This window comes from Talpa occidentalis, unplaced genomic scaffold, assembly GCF_014898055.3.
Source record: "Talpa occidentalis isolate TD23 unplaced genomic scaffold, MPIMG_talOcc4v2.1, whole genome shotgun sequence".
Classification (NCBI taxonomy): Eukaryota; Metazoa; Chordata; class Mammalia; order Eulipotyphla; family Talpidae; genus Talpa; species Talpa occidentalis.
In genome coordinates, this window is record NW_026555331.1 from 120781794 (window position 1) to 120798732 (window position 16939).

At 33.9% G+C, this 16939-nt stretch overlaps 1 protein-coding gene across 1 annotated transcript in view; it reads right to left on the reverse strand.

The window, feature by feature from the left end:
• ORC5 (origin recognition complex subunit 5) overlaps positions 1-16939 on the reverse strand; it is a 58212-nt gene that overhangs the window by 5896 nt on the left and 35377 nt on the right. The window contains exon 13 of the mRNA XM_037511296.1: positions 1852-1964. Within this exon, the coding sequence (XP_037367193.1) occupies positions 1852-1964 (113 nt within the window). The remainder of the gene's footprint in view (positions 1-1851; positions 1965-16939) is intronic.

Sequence of the window (16939 nt, forward strand, 5' to 3'; positions counted from 1 at the left end):
ATAACAAATATAGCCTGTGCTTTAAGTTTCAATATAAGTCCTTACACTGTAGCAAGAAAGATGAACTCCAATTATTGAATTAATTAAAACTATGTTAATTATCAGAAGAAAATAGGACCTATATAACAGTGTGTGTGTGTGTGTGTTTGTGTGTTGTGTATGTATGTGAGAAAGAGAGAGAGACAGGCACAGAGTCAGGTGGGGGTAGTAGTGAAGAAGAGGCCAGAAGTTGGAATAAGTGCTTACTGTCTGGACACTGCCCATGGAAAGTAGGGGAAAATAAGAGAAAACAAAATAACAAAGCAAGTTATGGAGTTATCAAGTTCTAAGGAAAAATCCTAGGTCTACAGCTCCTGTTTCTGAGATGGTAAATGGAAGTATACTATTTCTCTGGACGTGTTTAATATCACTGATGTTGGAGATTAAGTAACCAAATTCAGTTTGGTTTACAGTATAGTCACTGTATTCGGCATTCACAAATCTCTATCCTGCACATGATTATGTTGGCCAACACATTCAAAGTAATGACAAAACTGTTAAAATAAATATGCTTCAATCAAAAGTTTTACCTTTGATAGAGAACCTTAGATGTTTAAAAAGTTATTATCTTACAATCATAAGGCCTACATTACAAAAATATTTCTGCAATATCTTCTGTATAAAAGTTTACCCAGTTTTATCATAATGACAAATTTTCAAAACCCTCATTTCATGTTTTAAGAGCCTATATGTCATCATAATGTCTCAAATATCTACATCATAATATCATAAAACTTTTAATTCAGAAGAGACATTAGGGTAGACACTGCTAAACCTGTGGATTTGGGGACCTAGAGCTGTAAAATTCATTAGAGATCGATACCCATGTCAAACACGGCTTTAAGACTGAATAATATTCCATGCCTAATATCATTAATTTTAAAATACATGTAAGTATGTTCACGCTTACTTTTAAATGGTTGGGAAAGTACTGTTTTATTCAACCTACAAGTCTACACATACACATTACCTCTTCTACTACAGATTTGACAGATCATTATCTAACTGCAACCATGAAATTAGGTCATTTACTCACTCATATAAATGTTTTAACATTTCCACAACAGTATATACACCTCTTTGGAAGAAAACTTTTTTTATATTTTTAGAAAACTCTCATTTTGACAGATATGTTTTCTTTCCTAAAACTTCTAATGCTCTAGAATTATTCAGAATTAGTTTCAGCCATTTTGCACAAGACAGCCCCTGAAATACTTGAGACAGTTACCACATCCTTCCTAAGGTTTTTCTCTCACATCCCATTACTCTATCAGGGATGTGACATCCTACCACTCCTCTCCTGGCCCCTCTTCAATAACCCCCTTAAAATTCCAAATACAGAAAAGTATACCAGATCTCATCTGTCAATGGCAACAACATAGCATAATGAACTAGACATGGTATTTCTAACAGTATTACCTAAACCAGGATATTTTTAAAGCTTGTAGTTAGCTAAAATACTTAGAACATAAGCCAGATCTCTCTCATCTTATTTTGGTAGAGATGAGATTTCTGTAGCTCACTGTCCATTAAGTCCCACTTTGATACTATGAGGCTATTTATTCCATATGTTAACAACTTTCAGAATCTTGATATTTGCCATCTGACATATTTGTTAATTCTCCCAATTTTATGTCATTTGTTAATGTGATAAAAGGGTTCATTCTACAGTGAAATTTATTTTTGGCACATAACTGATCTTTTATCACTTAAATACTAATGACATTAATTAGGAAGAACATTAATTTTTATATTTAGTATATAATTTACATAATTCCAGATATTTTACATTAACAATTATTCTATGCTTACCTAGCAACAGCTCTGATGAAGTCTAGAGATACTGTGCATTTGTATTTTGGTCCATTAAGCTGATCGTCATGGCCAACCAGGGTCAATAGCTGAAGGGTCACTAGAGAGGTAATCTAAAAATAAGAGAGCATTTGTATGAGAAAACGTTTTAATGAGATTACAGGATGTAGTTTCTGAAACATTTTATAAATCTTTTGATAAAGATACGTAACTAAATCTACAAGAATATCTGTAAAGAATATGGCTACTTTAAAATTTGAACACAAATTTGTATGTATGCTTAAAGTCCCAGTTCATCTTAAAAACTAACAGTCTTTAAGGATTTAAGAAGACAGCTTTATAGTTTCATTAATGACATGACTGCTACCCTATAAAACTACAAATTAGGCACATCTCTCCTCAGAGAATTTTATGAAATTTCTGTTTAAATATTTCTAGTGAGAAGTGGTAGATAGATACAGGCCTTTTTCCAGAGTTGGATAGCTGGGTAGGTGAGAGACAGGAAATAGAATCCTCAGAATGGGGCCTCCCTGGTGGCGCAAGAGGTTAAGACACAACCTATGAAGCCGTCCACAGCCTCTGCAGCACAAGTTCGATCCCGTGGCCGGCCAGGGAGCAACCCACATGGTGCAGCAGACCTCTCCTGACTCGCCCTTGCCCACTGCTACCCTCAGCAGTGTACTTCAGTCAATCTGCCTGTTCTGTTCCCCACTCTGTCTCTGGTGAATCCTCTCAACCCCCACACCTCTGGCCTATACCCTACCTCTTGTATGCATAAATAGATAAATCTTTAAAAAAAAAAAAAAAGAATCCTCAGAATGCTTCCAAACACATTTTATGAGGTCTACATTACCTTGATATCAAAATCACACAAGAAAGAAAACTACAGCCCAATACCCCTGGTTTCCTTAGTAGCTTTTTCTTTTCATATAGACAAAGACATTAATTACCTTTTACTTTGCCACTAGCATTTTCTTACATATTTCTTACAACTTCTAAGAGATTTAAATACTCTCACATATTTAATTCAACTATTTATCCCAAATTGTAAGCTACACTTTCTTCTACATTTTTACATAGAGAAACAAATTTATTGTTATTCTAGTTAAATTAGATTTTCAAGACTACTTTAATATATCTTACAGTTTCCTTACTTTCATCATGTTACAACAAACCTCTAAAAGCAAAAAGTAGGAGCAGATAATCTGTGGGAGTCACTTTCAGTTCTACCAGAACTGAATTCCATAAATAAATTAATTACATCAACAGTGCAAAGGACACAGTATCATTTCAAGATACAGAAGTTAAATGACATTTCCAAAACATTAATATGATTACTGATTTTGGGGGCTCGGAGAGGAAGACATGACTTAGAAAAAGCAAATAAATAAAAAATGAAGAAAAATCAGACTGTGGTTTCTCAAATTAAAAATTACTAATTTCAGATATTTTTTATACCATAACCTTACCATATGAACAAAACAACGGAGTTTAGGAGAACATCACAACAAGCAGTGCATAACTGCATACCCATGAAACACTAAAGAACTTATTCTAAGTACTGCACATTCAAAGATGAATGGGATCTTAGAAAATATTTACTTATCTAATTAAAAATGTCCTGACAGGGCCTCCCTGGTGACACAAGGGGTTAAGTACCACACTATGAAGCAGTTCACAGCCTTTGCACAGTTCGATCCCTGGCAGGTCAGGGAGCAACACACATGGAGCAGGAGACCTTTCCTGTCTTGCCACTGCTCCCCTCAGCAGTGTATTTCAGTCAGTCTGCCGGTTCTGTTCCCCACTCTGTCTCTGGCGGGTCTTCTCACCCCCTGTATCTCTGGCCTATACCCCAGCTCTTGTATGCATAAATAAATAAATCTTTAAAAAAATAAAAATAAAATGTCCTGACAATATGCTAAAGTCTTATCTCCAGGTTGGCATTAATGCCTAAATAATTTGGTATTATCAGTGGGAATACAGCAGAAGTAAAGGACCACAGGACCAGATTCATAGTGATGTTTCAGTTTTGTACATATTCCTGTCCATGCATAAGACAGAGGAGGAAATAGTATTTTTCATCCACTGCAGCAGCTGAGGATTCAAAAATAAATTAATCACTTCAAGAAAAAGTCATTCCTACGAATGTCCCAGATGCAGAAGTGTTAAACTCTAGAACCACCAAAAACTCAAATGTAATATTTGCAATCAACAAATTTAACATCTTAAAAAGATTTAATCTTTTTTTAGGAAAAGGCTCTCTACATAATAATAGTAAAATATACTTGTATATTTGGAAAACTTTTTTTTAAATAAAGATTTATTTATTTATTTACACAAGCACTGGGTACAGTCAGAAACACGGGAGGGTGAGAGAATTCACCAGAGCCAGAGCAGCAGCAGAATAGGCAGACGGACGAAGTACACTGCTGAGGGGAGCAGCGGGCGGCAGGAGAGGTCTGCGCGCCATTTGGGACCCTTGCCCGGCGGCCAGGGATCGAACCAGCGCTGCAGAGGCTGCGGGCAGCTTAGCAACCCAGCACTCAACCGCTGTGCCACCGGGGAGGCCCTCGGAAAACTTTTTTAACACTAACTTACTAAAGAAGACTTCTATGTAACTGTGCTTTGAATTACCCTGGAACATATTTTATAAACAAAAACTAACAAAGAATCTACACATAAAAGTTAAAAAAAAGATTATTAAGGGAAAAAATATGGGAGGACTTCTGGTCCAGATTAAGATGATGGGTCTTCATAAATGCTCTCCTTCCCTCCTAAATACAACATAAACCCTGGAAATAACATAAGAGGCAACCAAAAGAGGACTCTGAAGACAAGATTGCTGAGGAACCCAGGACTGAAAGAATACAGAGGCAGAGAGTTTTATGACGACCCACCCAAGAACACAAGGAGACACAGGCCTAGCATCCCACAACCCAATCCAGAAAGCTATCTAGGTAGGCTTATTCCTTCCTTCAGAATAAATAGGAATCCTGTCAAAATAAACTGTGAATTCTATCTGGCAAAACTATGCTTCATGAATGAAGTGGAAAAAAAAAAGATTCTCAAGTAAGACAATTTGTCATTTGCAGACCTAATGTTAAAGCATGGCTAAAGGAAGTTCTTCAAACAGAGGAAATGATAAAAGCATAAGAAAGAACAATGGGAAGAGCAGACATATGCCTAAATTGTATATACTATCTCCTCATGAGTTATCACAAATATACTGATTAAAAATTGTAATTTATATAAAACTCAAGGCAATATTTGGAAAGTAGTATATAAAGGAACCTAAGTATGGTTACCACACTTCACTGGAAGTGAGAAAACATTGATACTACTTATAAATCTAAACATGCAATTACCATTTAACTTAGCAATCATACTCTGGGGCATTTATCCCGGAGAAATGCTTGTTCACATAACTGTATATGAAAGTTCATAAGTAGCTTTATTCGTAATTCTAAAAAACACCGGGAAGAATTCAGATGTTCAACAGATGAACAGTTCAACTGTTGTTGAAAGTAGTATATCATGGAATATGACAGGAAAATAAAAAAAAAGAGTGTACTATTGATACATGCAAAAATTTAGATGAATTTCAGATCAATTATGCTGAGTTAAAAAAAAAGTCTATCTCAAAAGCCACAGACCATATATTTCTATTTATACAAATTCTTGAAATGACAAAATTTTGCAGGTAGAGATTAGTGGTAGGCAGGGATTGGGCAGAAGAGAGTTGGATGTGGTTATAAAAGGAGAGGAGCTTGTAGTGATGGAACCGGTTTGTTTTTCTGACTGTGGTGGTGGAGAGAGAAATCTGCACATGGGATAAAATTTTATATAAACAGATACACACAAAATGATATATATAAAGTAGGACATTTGCATAAGATCAGTGGATTGCATCAATGTCAATTTCCTGGTTGCTATAGTGGTACTGCAGTTTCACAAAATATCACCACTGGGTGAAGAACATACAGGAAGAGAAGAGTCAGTATTATTCTTACAACTACATGTGAATCTATAATTACCTCAAAAAAAAGTTTAATTAAAAAATAAGTAAACCAGGCCTCCCTGGTGGCACAAGGAGTTAAGCACAGCACTGTGAAGCTATCCCAGCCTATGCAGATCCCCAGCCAGCTAGAGAGCTACCCACATGGCCCAGCAGACCTCTCCTATCTTGCCTGCTGCTCCCCTCAGCAGTGTATTTCAGTCAGTCTGCCTGTTATGCTCCCTACTCTGTCTCTGGTGAGTCCTCTTCTCCCCTCACCCCCCGCACCACTGGCCTGTACCCCAGTTCTTATATGCATAAATAAATCTTTAAAAATAAATAAGTACACTGATAAAGCAAACAAAATAAAGTGTTTTGAGAAAGACCTTATAAACTGTTGAAATAAATTTTATCTCAAAATGAAGTCACCAAAAAATATTTACTCATAGAAACAAAACCATCTGACCCTACTTACAGGAATTTTAAAGAAACTAAGATTGCTTAAAGTGGGCAAATTCAAGAATGTTATTTCAGTATTGTAATGCCAGAGTGAGGTCGTATGAGCTTTTGAAAGTTTACAGATTATAGATTTCCCCATTGTAAAGCACATAACTATAAACCCGGGTGGTTCAGCCACAAGGATTTATCAAGGATTTTTATTTTGCCGGTTTCATTCTGTGAGCCCACAAAGGCCACACAAAGTTGCCACACAATTTATTACCACTTTTGGACCACAGGAGGATTACAGCAAAACTTATAAATCCCTGAGTGTTTTACATATCCCCAAATTCTTTTTATTTCTATTATTTTTGAAGGCAAATGTTTGTTGTTTCATTTGTTTGGGGGCTATAAAAACCAAGTACACTTCAACTTACTAAATGCAAAAGTGCTCCAAAGTAAAAGTAAAAGTAATTACAAAATAAACTTTTGAGATAGCCTATCAGGACTGGAAACCTTGGAGATCAATGCCTCATTTTACCGATGAGAAAATATGTATTATAAAAGGATCGCTGACATTATCAGTCCCTAGTCAGTCACCCGAAACAAACTAATATGTTGAGGCACTTAAGCAGATGTTGTGGAAGTATTTAATCCAAAAATCCCAATGAAAAAGAATATACCACATATACCATGATAAAGATTTATGAGAAAACATTTTAGAGTTAGCAACAAATTTGAAATTAAACACTTAAGAATACTTGACATATTTAAATATTTAGGCAAAATAATATCTCACTTGGGGTGCTGCTGACTATTAGAAGGCCAAGACTAATAATAATACACTTAATGTAACCCAGCATTCACTCAAAATTCAGCAAAGGATATGGGCAAAACTTGCAGGGGGGAGGGGCAGTTATAGTGATCTAGTGACCATGGGTAATTAGTGGCATATGGACTGGACAGTATAACTGATTGTGCTATAGATTGTAGAAAAGACATTGTGCTAGGTACTTTAATTTCTTCAGTTGTCACAACTCCATGATGAGTTAAATTCTATATAAACCTGTTTTTCCAGATGAGGAGACATCATCAGAGAGGTTATTGGACCTGAGGAAGAAAAACTTTATGGAAGATGGCAACAATAGGAATAGTAATATGTTAACTACAGAAACATTCCACATTGAAAGGGGACAGTAGGAGTATGCCGGAGGTTAGAAATCCAGCAGAGAAAAAAGCACTGCAGATTTAAAAAAAAAAAAAAAAGGTAAATGTAAAAGGATAAAGAAGTATCTCAATGTAGGTCAATGGGCTACCTCAGGGATATAAATAGCTTAGGTAATTAACAATCAACAATTCTGTGAACAAAATTATCAGCTGTAAGGAGTCTGATGTAACCAAAATACTAATGTTATTATTAATCTAATGATATGCTAATTTTTCATAAATCAGGTTATATATATCAAACATAAAATCATTACTTTTAAGGTTTAATCTTAAAAGATAAATAATTTAGTTGGGGAAAACCAGGATTTCTTAAAATCTGAAAATCAGATAATAAAAATGGTATCCCAAAGCAAAAAAAAAAATATTTAGGTAACATTATAATATTAAAGAAACTTCAGGTGTGTTTCATTAAAAATCAACATGTATAGAGCTCCCTGGTGGCACAAGGGGTTAAGATGCACCCTATGAAACTACCCGCAGCCACTACAGCACAAGTTCAATCCCTGGCCAGCGAGAAACCCACATGGCGCAGCAGACCTCTCCTGTCCTCCCGCTGCTCCCTTCAGCAGTGTATTTCAGTCAATCTGCCTGTTCTGTTCCCCACTCTGTCTCTGGTGAATCCTCTCACCCCCCAACACCTCTGGCCTGTACCTCAGTTCTTGTATGCATAAATAAATAAATCTTTATTTAAAAAATCAATATGTATATACTACACTAAGTTCACCACTGAAAATCCAATTCTGTCTTTTACTATACAACTGACTCCTTTTACCCGACTTACCTAATAAAACCACCGATGGTTTTACAGTCTGAAAAGTTTATTTTTGTTTTATTTAATTCATCTGTTTGTTTTCTCTATATACCACATATGAGTAAAGTCATACAGTATTTGTCTTTTTCTGTCTGACTTATTTCTCTAAGTGCACATCCTCTAGCTTCATTCATGTTGCAAATGGCAGGATTTCATCTATTTTTATAGCTGAGAAAATTTCTTATATATTTGTGGATTGAAAATAATTTACAAAAAAATTCATGATTATGAATCATATAAAACATACAATATTTGGATAAATTTAAAGTTAGTATAAACATTTATAATTTTTTTTTTAAGCAAAGGTAAAAATGTCATTCCTGGAACATTGGCATCATTTCCAAGAAATGTCATTTTAATTATCTAAGTAAATTTAAATTTTTGTAAGGAAATTATTACTCTCCTTCTTGATTTCTATTACCCATAAAGACATTTTATTTTGCCAATAATTTTCAGATTTTAGGGAGCATAAACTGGTTTTCACAGCTGCTTTTCTTGTCTATTCTGTCACACCCAAATTCAAATGAATGAAACTCAAATGAATAAAAAGCAGCCTAGGGAGATTTTCTTTTTCAAAGTCAAGATTTTAATTTTGCGCTAGGAAATACAATAAAGTTAAAAAAAAAATGCTGTAGTACAAGTCAGTTAATTCATCTTTAAGCTTTAGTCAAATGTTTCCATTGATGTTTTTCCTCCAAATAAAAATTCCGGGTTTTAGTTCTTGACTTAAAAATAAACAAATTCCTAAAAATCTGAAGCATCATGCTATCAAAAGGAAGAGTATTTCCCTAGCTTTCATAGAGACACTAATTAAAAGATTTTATTTTATTAAAATACCAAAGTGTGTGTGTGTATATATACACACACATACATAGCCCCGTTTAGCTCCTGTGTCATGACTGAAGCATCTACAAAGGAAAAAAAAAACCTCTTACATGTAGAATATTTTAAAATTTACATCTTAAATGGGGTCACTCAATATTTGCTTAATCTTTGCTCTGTGTACTATTATGTTCTTTGTTCTCTTCCATGTAGGGGATGAGCTGATTATTTATGTCTTAACAAAAGGAGTTCATGTACCACAGAGAGATTTTTTTTTTTCTTAATCTGAGAGGCAGTCACTAACAAGCTTCAGCTGGAAGTGCTTGATGTTAAAACAGTGTGAACCTGTTCCTGGGCTAATAAACTCTGTTCTTTCTGCCAAAGAAAGGAAATCAATTTACAACTGTAATTAATTTTTAACATGCCCATTATTTTTAAAATTTCATGGGTTAGTATGTACATCAACTGATTTGTAAAATAACTTACACTGCTTGTCCAGGAATAGCACAACAACCTAAAACTTTAAATTATTTAAATAAAATAATTTAGTATGTAATATGTGAGTGCATACCCCAACAAGCACCACATTTGATCTGAGTTCAGGTGATAGGATAGCTCACGAGCATAAGGCATATACCAAAAGAGCTTAACTGGTATTTTTACACACACGTGGTAGACATGATGAGTATAGCAATGAAAGAGGCAGGCAAATACTGTCAAAACTGTCAATGTTAAATCAACAGAAATTTTTATTAAAAAAAAAAGGTGGGGAGTGGATTGTTAAGTTTTCCAATATTCTCAGATAAACAAAAAGTGGCATGTATGTTTATATAGAGAGCAACTAAAGATAGTGCCTCTAATCTCTGGAACTTTTTACCACACAAATGACTGCAAACCTTTAGTATCCAAAAATACTGTAACAGCATGCTTAGGAGAATGGGAGGTCATTTATTCATGAGTGAATCCCATGCTCAAGGAACTGTGTGAGACACAAACATGAAGAGACAGGTCTATGTCCACAAAAATTTGAGACAAATATATAATAAACTGGAATGACAATATGAATGCTTTGCTAGTGATATATAAACATAATTATCTGATTATAAATAAATGAATGTCCTAGAGAAGGGAAAGAGGTTTACTTAAGAAATGGCATTTAGGGGTGGACCACAAAACATGAAAGAGCTCAGCAGTGGTGGGGTAGCAGTACATGCAACAATAAAACACAAAGAAAATTTGGTGTGTTTTCAGAGAGAAAACAGCTTAAGGAACTGTAAATAGGATAAATCAACGGCATGGCAGAAAACAGGGCTAGTTTGTGAAGGACCTTAAAAAATGCTTGGCAGATTTAATAGTTCCATAGATAATATAACTTATTTAAAGAGTGTAAGCAGAAAAATTAAGACCAAATTTATTTTTAAGATATATTCTGATGACAGTATGGAAGAAAAATTTGAAAATGTCTGATGACAGAAAGACCAATCAGAAAGATGGTGCAATAATCTAAAAAACAATGAAGTTATTAAGGTAATGGCAGTTGAGATGAAAAGGATAACCTCTAGACATTCTTATTTAGCAGGAAATAGAATGATTGTGTTTAGCAACTAACTGGACTGGAGGCAAGGGGTCCACAGATATTTTCTTCATTTAACTAAACTAAAAAGCACCTTACATTGTGTCTGCAAGAAAGTATGTGTTTAGTAAAGGATAAATCAATGACCAACTTGAAATCTAGGCAAGTCAGAAAAGACACAGGAAAAGGTTTTGGGAATAGTTTGGTTGTGGGTGTGTGATATGGCACATGACTGCTCTGCTGACAATTTGGGTCCAGAATTAGAGGACAGTGGTTAGAAATAATGGAATTCAAAGGTTATCAGTGTACACAGAGCATCTTCAGTCAGAGACATAGATAAGACAATTCTGGTAAACCTAGTAGTTCCCTTTCTTACAAGGGCATACTTCAAGAATTCTCTATCACCATTCATAGTGGCCAAAGTGAAGAAGCAACTGTTCTATAGGTGACTTGGAACTGGGGACCTAATCTCTCATCTAAGAGAAAGAACAAGAACTTTTCTGCCGTACCAGCTACTGAAAGATGTAAAGGTATAGATAAGTGGGGCCAGTTTCCTCAGACAACTACAATTAGTTATAAGTTGACAAGGAATCAAGACACTTTCTTATTGGAAACCCACTTAAGCAACATCTTTTTATAAAAGTATTTTTAAATGTAACACACAATTCCAAAATGTAGATTTCTCCAAATAACTTATCTCTAACCTGTTAATAAAACACCCTCTCACTAATCTAGATAAAAAGCTCTATCTGTGGCATGCATTTGTCTATTAAAGCAAAGCATTAATAATAAGATTATTAGAAAATGTTATCTTTCAAGATATTTTCTGTGTTTACATAATTTACCTTAATAGCATTAAGAATTCCAGTTGGATAGTAATAGTATAAATCAAGTACGTATGCATACAAACCTTTTTTGTGTGCTTTAAGCAAAAAAATCTGCCAAGTCAAAATTTACTGGGGTTTGTTGAACACAATTCCAAAAATAACGTAAATAAAAGATATACATTTGACATATTTATTAGAAGTAATACTATGCTTTGCGAAAGATAGTTATAACATATTGCCTACAAGAATAAAGAACCAATGCATTTTTTTATTCCAAAGTTGAAGGCATAATTTATGCTATTTTTTTTTATCCTAGAGGCAGTATTTTATAAGTCGCCCTTAAGCAATGGTTCCATTTTTCTACAGTTCAGTAAAAATACCTACTGCTGGGCTGATATATTCACAAAAGCAAGGTAGTTACACTGAAGAAATTTAACATTTGATTTAAGGAAGAGAAAAGCAGGAGTAAACACTGTTCTTTTACAAAAGAAAACAAGAAAAACAACCCACTCCTTGGCAATAAAGTAAAATAAGCTGTGCTTTATATTCTCTTTCATAATGATTAATACTAGTATTCCTTAAAACAACAATGCAGGCAAAAAAAATCATTAACTTTACTCCTTTCAGATATGAAGCATCCCAAAGAGTTTTTTAAAAATCTCCTGAAACAGGCACCTACTGCACAGTGGTCTGGTGGCAGAATAGTAATACAACCACACCAGGGGGAGTAGGAGATTTGAGAATCTAATTTACTGCACCAGTGGAGTCTGAGCATTCTGGCGGTGAGGCTCTTAGCTGCTAAAGAAGGGTCTGGGCTGCCTTGGTCAAACAGCACCCCTGCTGACCTATTCATCAATGAAGTAGGCATTAAGTAAGGCTCTTTTACCATCTTTGGAAAGGAATGCCTTACAATTTCAGTTGTGTTTAAGGAAAAATCATAGTAAGATTATTAGAAAATGTTAGCATTCAAGACATTTTCTGTGATTTACATAATTTACCTTAATAGCATCAAGGATTCTAGTTGGATATTACAGACACTGGAATGCTGTCATAAACCAAATGAAGCACAGAGAAATTGCAAAGGAACTGCTTTTTCACATTTTTTAATATTCTATAGTATCAAAGGAATTTACTTTCAGGAAAACTGTTCCCCTTTGTTCACCAATTTTAGTATCTATAAAGATAATTCTCATACACAAATCACTTTACATGAAAATCTTATAAATTTTAGAATTCATGCTTTATATCTATAAGGTTCAAATTCTTATTGATATATGCACTGGACAGTGTTTCATCAACTATGGTTTCTGATGTGATTAGTAAACAATAAGTGCAATTTTTTTGAGAAATACAAATCAGACCTTATTATTCTGTAATATACAAATATTTTTAAGATAGAGGCTTTGTAAGTAAAACCTATAAAATCAATTTATTTGGTTAAAGTGCTTTTGATTAAAAATGAGCTTGAAATACTGCATAAGAGTGATTCAATGACATAATTTTTAACCATAAAGTATTTGAAATAGAGCCTTGTAACTTTTTAAGAAAAGTCACCTATTTTATAATAGGCCACATACAATACTTACTTGTTCATAATTTAACAAGTTTCAAGTCTTTACTGAGATTGTTTGATACCAACAAATAATTAAATTAAATTGGTTATTAACAAAACTTAGTTATCACAACAGGTATCAATCATATGTCCACAAAACTAAGGCACATTAGAAGAAAACTTTCAACAAAGTTTCTTATTTTCCTTGGAAGATAACATTTAAATACTTATGTTATCAAATATTAGAAACTACTAAAATAAAAATTCTTATTTCTATTTTTCCCTTCAAGTATCTATTAGTTCTCACTTTAAGTATGTAAATATTATTTCCATCAGCATGTATGTTTCTTTCAGTAATGCACATATACACCATTAACTCTACTATAAGCTGCTAACTGGTATTAATTCAGAGTGTATTGTTTCTTGTAACAATAAAATAACTTACTCTCAATTGGAATTTTAATAACTTTAATTATTCCTTAAGTCACTATTTTTAAAACTTTATTTCAGGATAGATTTAAATAGATTTAAGCAAACTGCAATGGAAATAAATTTTTGCTTAAAGAGAACTTGAATGTATATACTACATCTGATCAATTTATTATTTGTGAAAAATTATAAATAATTATGTAGCTAGTAAATCAAGCTAGAGAAATAACACTGTAAAAATAAATCCTTTAAACAGCTGCATGTAGACTAAATGAATAGAAAAACAATACATTATCATCTCATACAGACATTACAACCACTAAAAAGCAATTGACTTCTAGGAGGAAAATACTCATAGACATAATTTCTTACCAATTTAATTTATATATTTACAGAAGTATACAAATGCATGCGCACAACATTAAATATCTTCAGTCAATTTTATTTTTATTCAAATAACTAATAAGCCAAATTAACAAACACCTTCCTCTAAAAAAAATCAAAGACAGTATTCACAAGCAGAAGCTGTTTTCCTGGCTCATGTAAAGCTAGAATGCAACAATCCTGCCATCTAGTGTCGGATGAAATAAATATTTTCAATACAAATGTCCTATTTTTGTTTGGCACTTAAAAAAATTAAATGTGAGTTAAATACAAATTGCTATTCCTAAGGGAGTCAACAAGAAGAAAAGAAAATAAGGCATTTAGGAAAAACACATGCATTTTTTGGATGCAATTTCTGTCATATTTTATACTTAAAGACAGCATATACATAGTTTGATTTTCTTGAATACTTCTATTGACCAAGGAAAAGTCAAGTTACAAGGATTAGTTACATGTATCACTTTTGTTTTTTTTTTAAAAGATTTATTTACTTATTTTTTATTTTACTGTGCAGTAGCCTTTTTTTTTTAATAATAAATTTTATTTTTATATTCCCCATACAGTTGTAACCCCCCCTTTCTGATCCCAATCCCTCCCCTCCCGCCCCCCACCCCCCTATTTACTTATTTTTTAAATTAATTATTTATTTATACAGGCACTGGGTACAGTCAGGAGCACGGGAGGGTGAGAGAATTCACCAGAGCCAGAGCGGGGAGCAGAGTAGGCAGAAGGACCATGCACACTGCTGAGGGGAGCAGCGGGCGGCAGGAGAGGTCTGCGCGCCATGTGGGACCCTTCTCTGGTGGCCGGGGAGCAGCTGGGGATCAAACCAGCACTGCAGAGGCTGTGGGCAGCTTCACAACCCAGCGCTCAACCGCTGCGCCACCGGGGAGGCCCTGCATCACTTTTGTATCCCAAATGTGAATTACTGAGATCAGGTCCTAAATGATTTCTATCATCATACAAATAAACAACTTTTGAAGGCAATGTTTTAAACATACAAAATTTATCACTTTGATTACTGCCAATGAGAAGATATAAAGAATAAAAAGATTGTTTTGGGCTGGTTAGGTTGAAAAGAACTTCACAAGTGTTAAAGTTGAAAAGAATTTAATCATGGCTATGGTTGAAAATAATTTAACTTTATTAAAAGATAAAAATACATTTTGGGAGAATTTGTTTCTTAGCTAGATCTCTGTTGAAAGACTGGTGACGCTGTTCATCTATAATAAAAGCCTCAGGCTAGCTAGTAAATCTCTAAATCAGCAACCTCTTGTTTCTAGACCTGATGCCAGTACAATCTTCGAGAAAGTCTGGATGCTACCAGTCACTTGTGAGCTCGTGAGCGGACCTCTCAGGCATTCTGAGCTTCGGTTCCTTCTCTTTGTAGACTAAGAAAATATGTAACAAGACTTTATGAAATGCAAAATGCTCTGCTGGTGTGAGATACCATATGCAAGGTACCAAGAGCAAAGCGTGATGTGTGGCAGCAACAATATTACTACTACCAGACAACTACACCTCTATGATATAGCCCAGTCCACTTTCAACTAAATCAGTGTGATAGTACATCTGTCTTGCATTCTCCTAGTTCTATATCTTTGGTCATCCAACCTTCTTAAATTTCTAATCTAACTGAACTCTATATCCACTGGACATAAGATGTCAGAGATGTTATTTATTATTTTCCCTTATTATTTACACATTTTCTCATTTTTGTACAATAAATGTTTCATTTATGTAAACTAGAAATATTTCAAGAAAAAATTTTATTCATTCTCACGTCCAGTTCCATTGTTTTACCTTTTCTATAGTCTCTTTTCTCTCATCCTACCCAACCCACAAATGATCACTCTTTTACTAACGTCTCAGGAACACTAACATTCATTCACAGCCTCACAACTTTATTTTTATGTACATGTTTTATTCTCCTAGAATAAAACATAAGCAACCTGAAAGAAAAAAATTTACTATACATCATTGTGTTACCACTAAGGTAATTTTGGTCACCTGAGAAGTACAATCACATGTGAGGCACGCACCTTTCTGCTCTGTTTAGTAGGAGCACTGCCACCCTTACTTCCTTAGGCTTTAATTCACAAAGATTTACGTGTTGTATCACACTGGGAACATCATTTACCTCTCTGAGGCTCAATTCCTTATAATAAAGACCATAACACCTAGTATTGCAACAGCAAAACCAGAAAAAAAACTCATGTATTATATAGTTAAAATTATCAATAAAATGTAAGGTATGACCAAAAGTCATTTTCAGACAAAGTACTTTTTTTAATGAGGGAAAATCCCCAGACTACATGTATAAATTGAATTAGACTAGCAACAGGTTCATCAATATATCTACTATCTTAGCTAGTTATTTACACAGCTCAATAATAACTAGACCTTTCTTCAAAAACAAATGTAAATACAATGTTTTACAAATGTTGATTTATATAAAAATTATCTAACTTCCAATGTTGAGAATACTGAAAGTGTAGTAGTTTTTAATGTTACCAACACTCCCAAATTACAAAGCCTAATGTCCATTCAGAGACCAAGTTTATTTGCAGTGAATTAAAATGTATTATTTATGTATCAACCTAAAAGCATACATAAAATATTCATTGTAATATCTGAGATGATACTGTTATGAAATAAAAACAAGTTACATCATTTGCTTGTTTCTTCTATGTCTTCATGCCATGAAGACATCGACTCTGACTATATTTTTATGAAGTAGGTTTTGCTGAAAACACCAACTTAAAAAATCTTCATTTAAAATGTCCTATTCCTATTTTTATGCTACCGCTGCCATCTAGTGAAATTTTTCAGAACTTAAGCATTTTGAAAGCAAATAGTTTTTTTTTTAAAAATATGCATACTGTTTATCTGTAGAGTATGCGTGTGTGCATGGACATTTTATATTTATACACATACACACACATATATATGGACATTACAGATTATGTTCTTAAAATTGTATTCATTAAACTATACTTTTTTATTATAATTTATCAATTCAATCATAAAA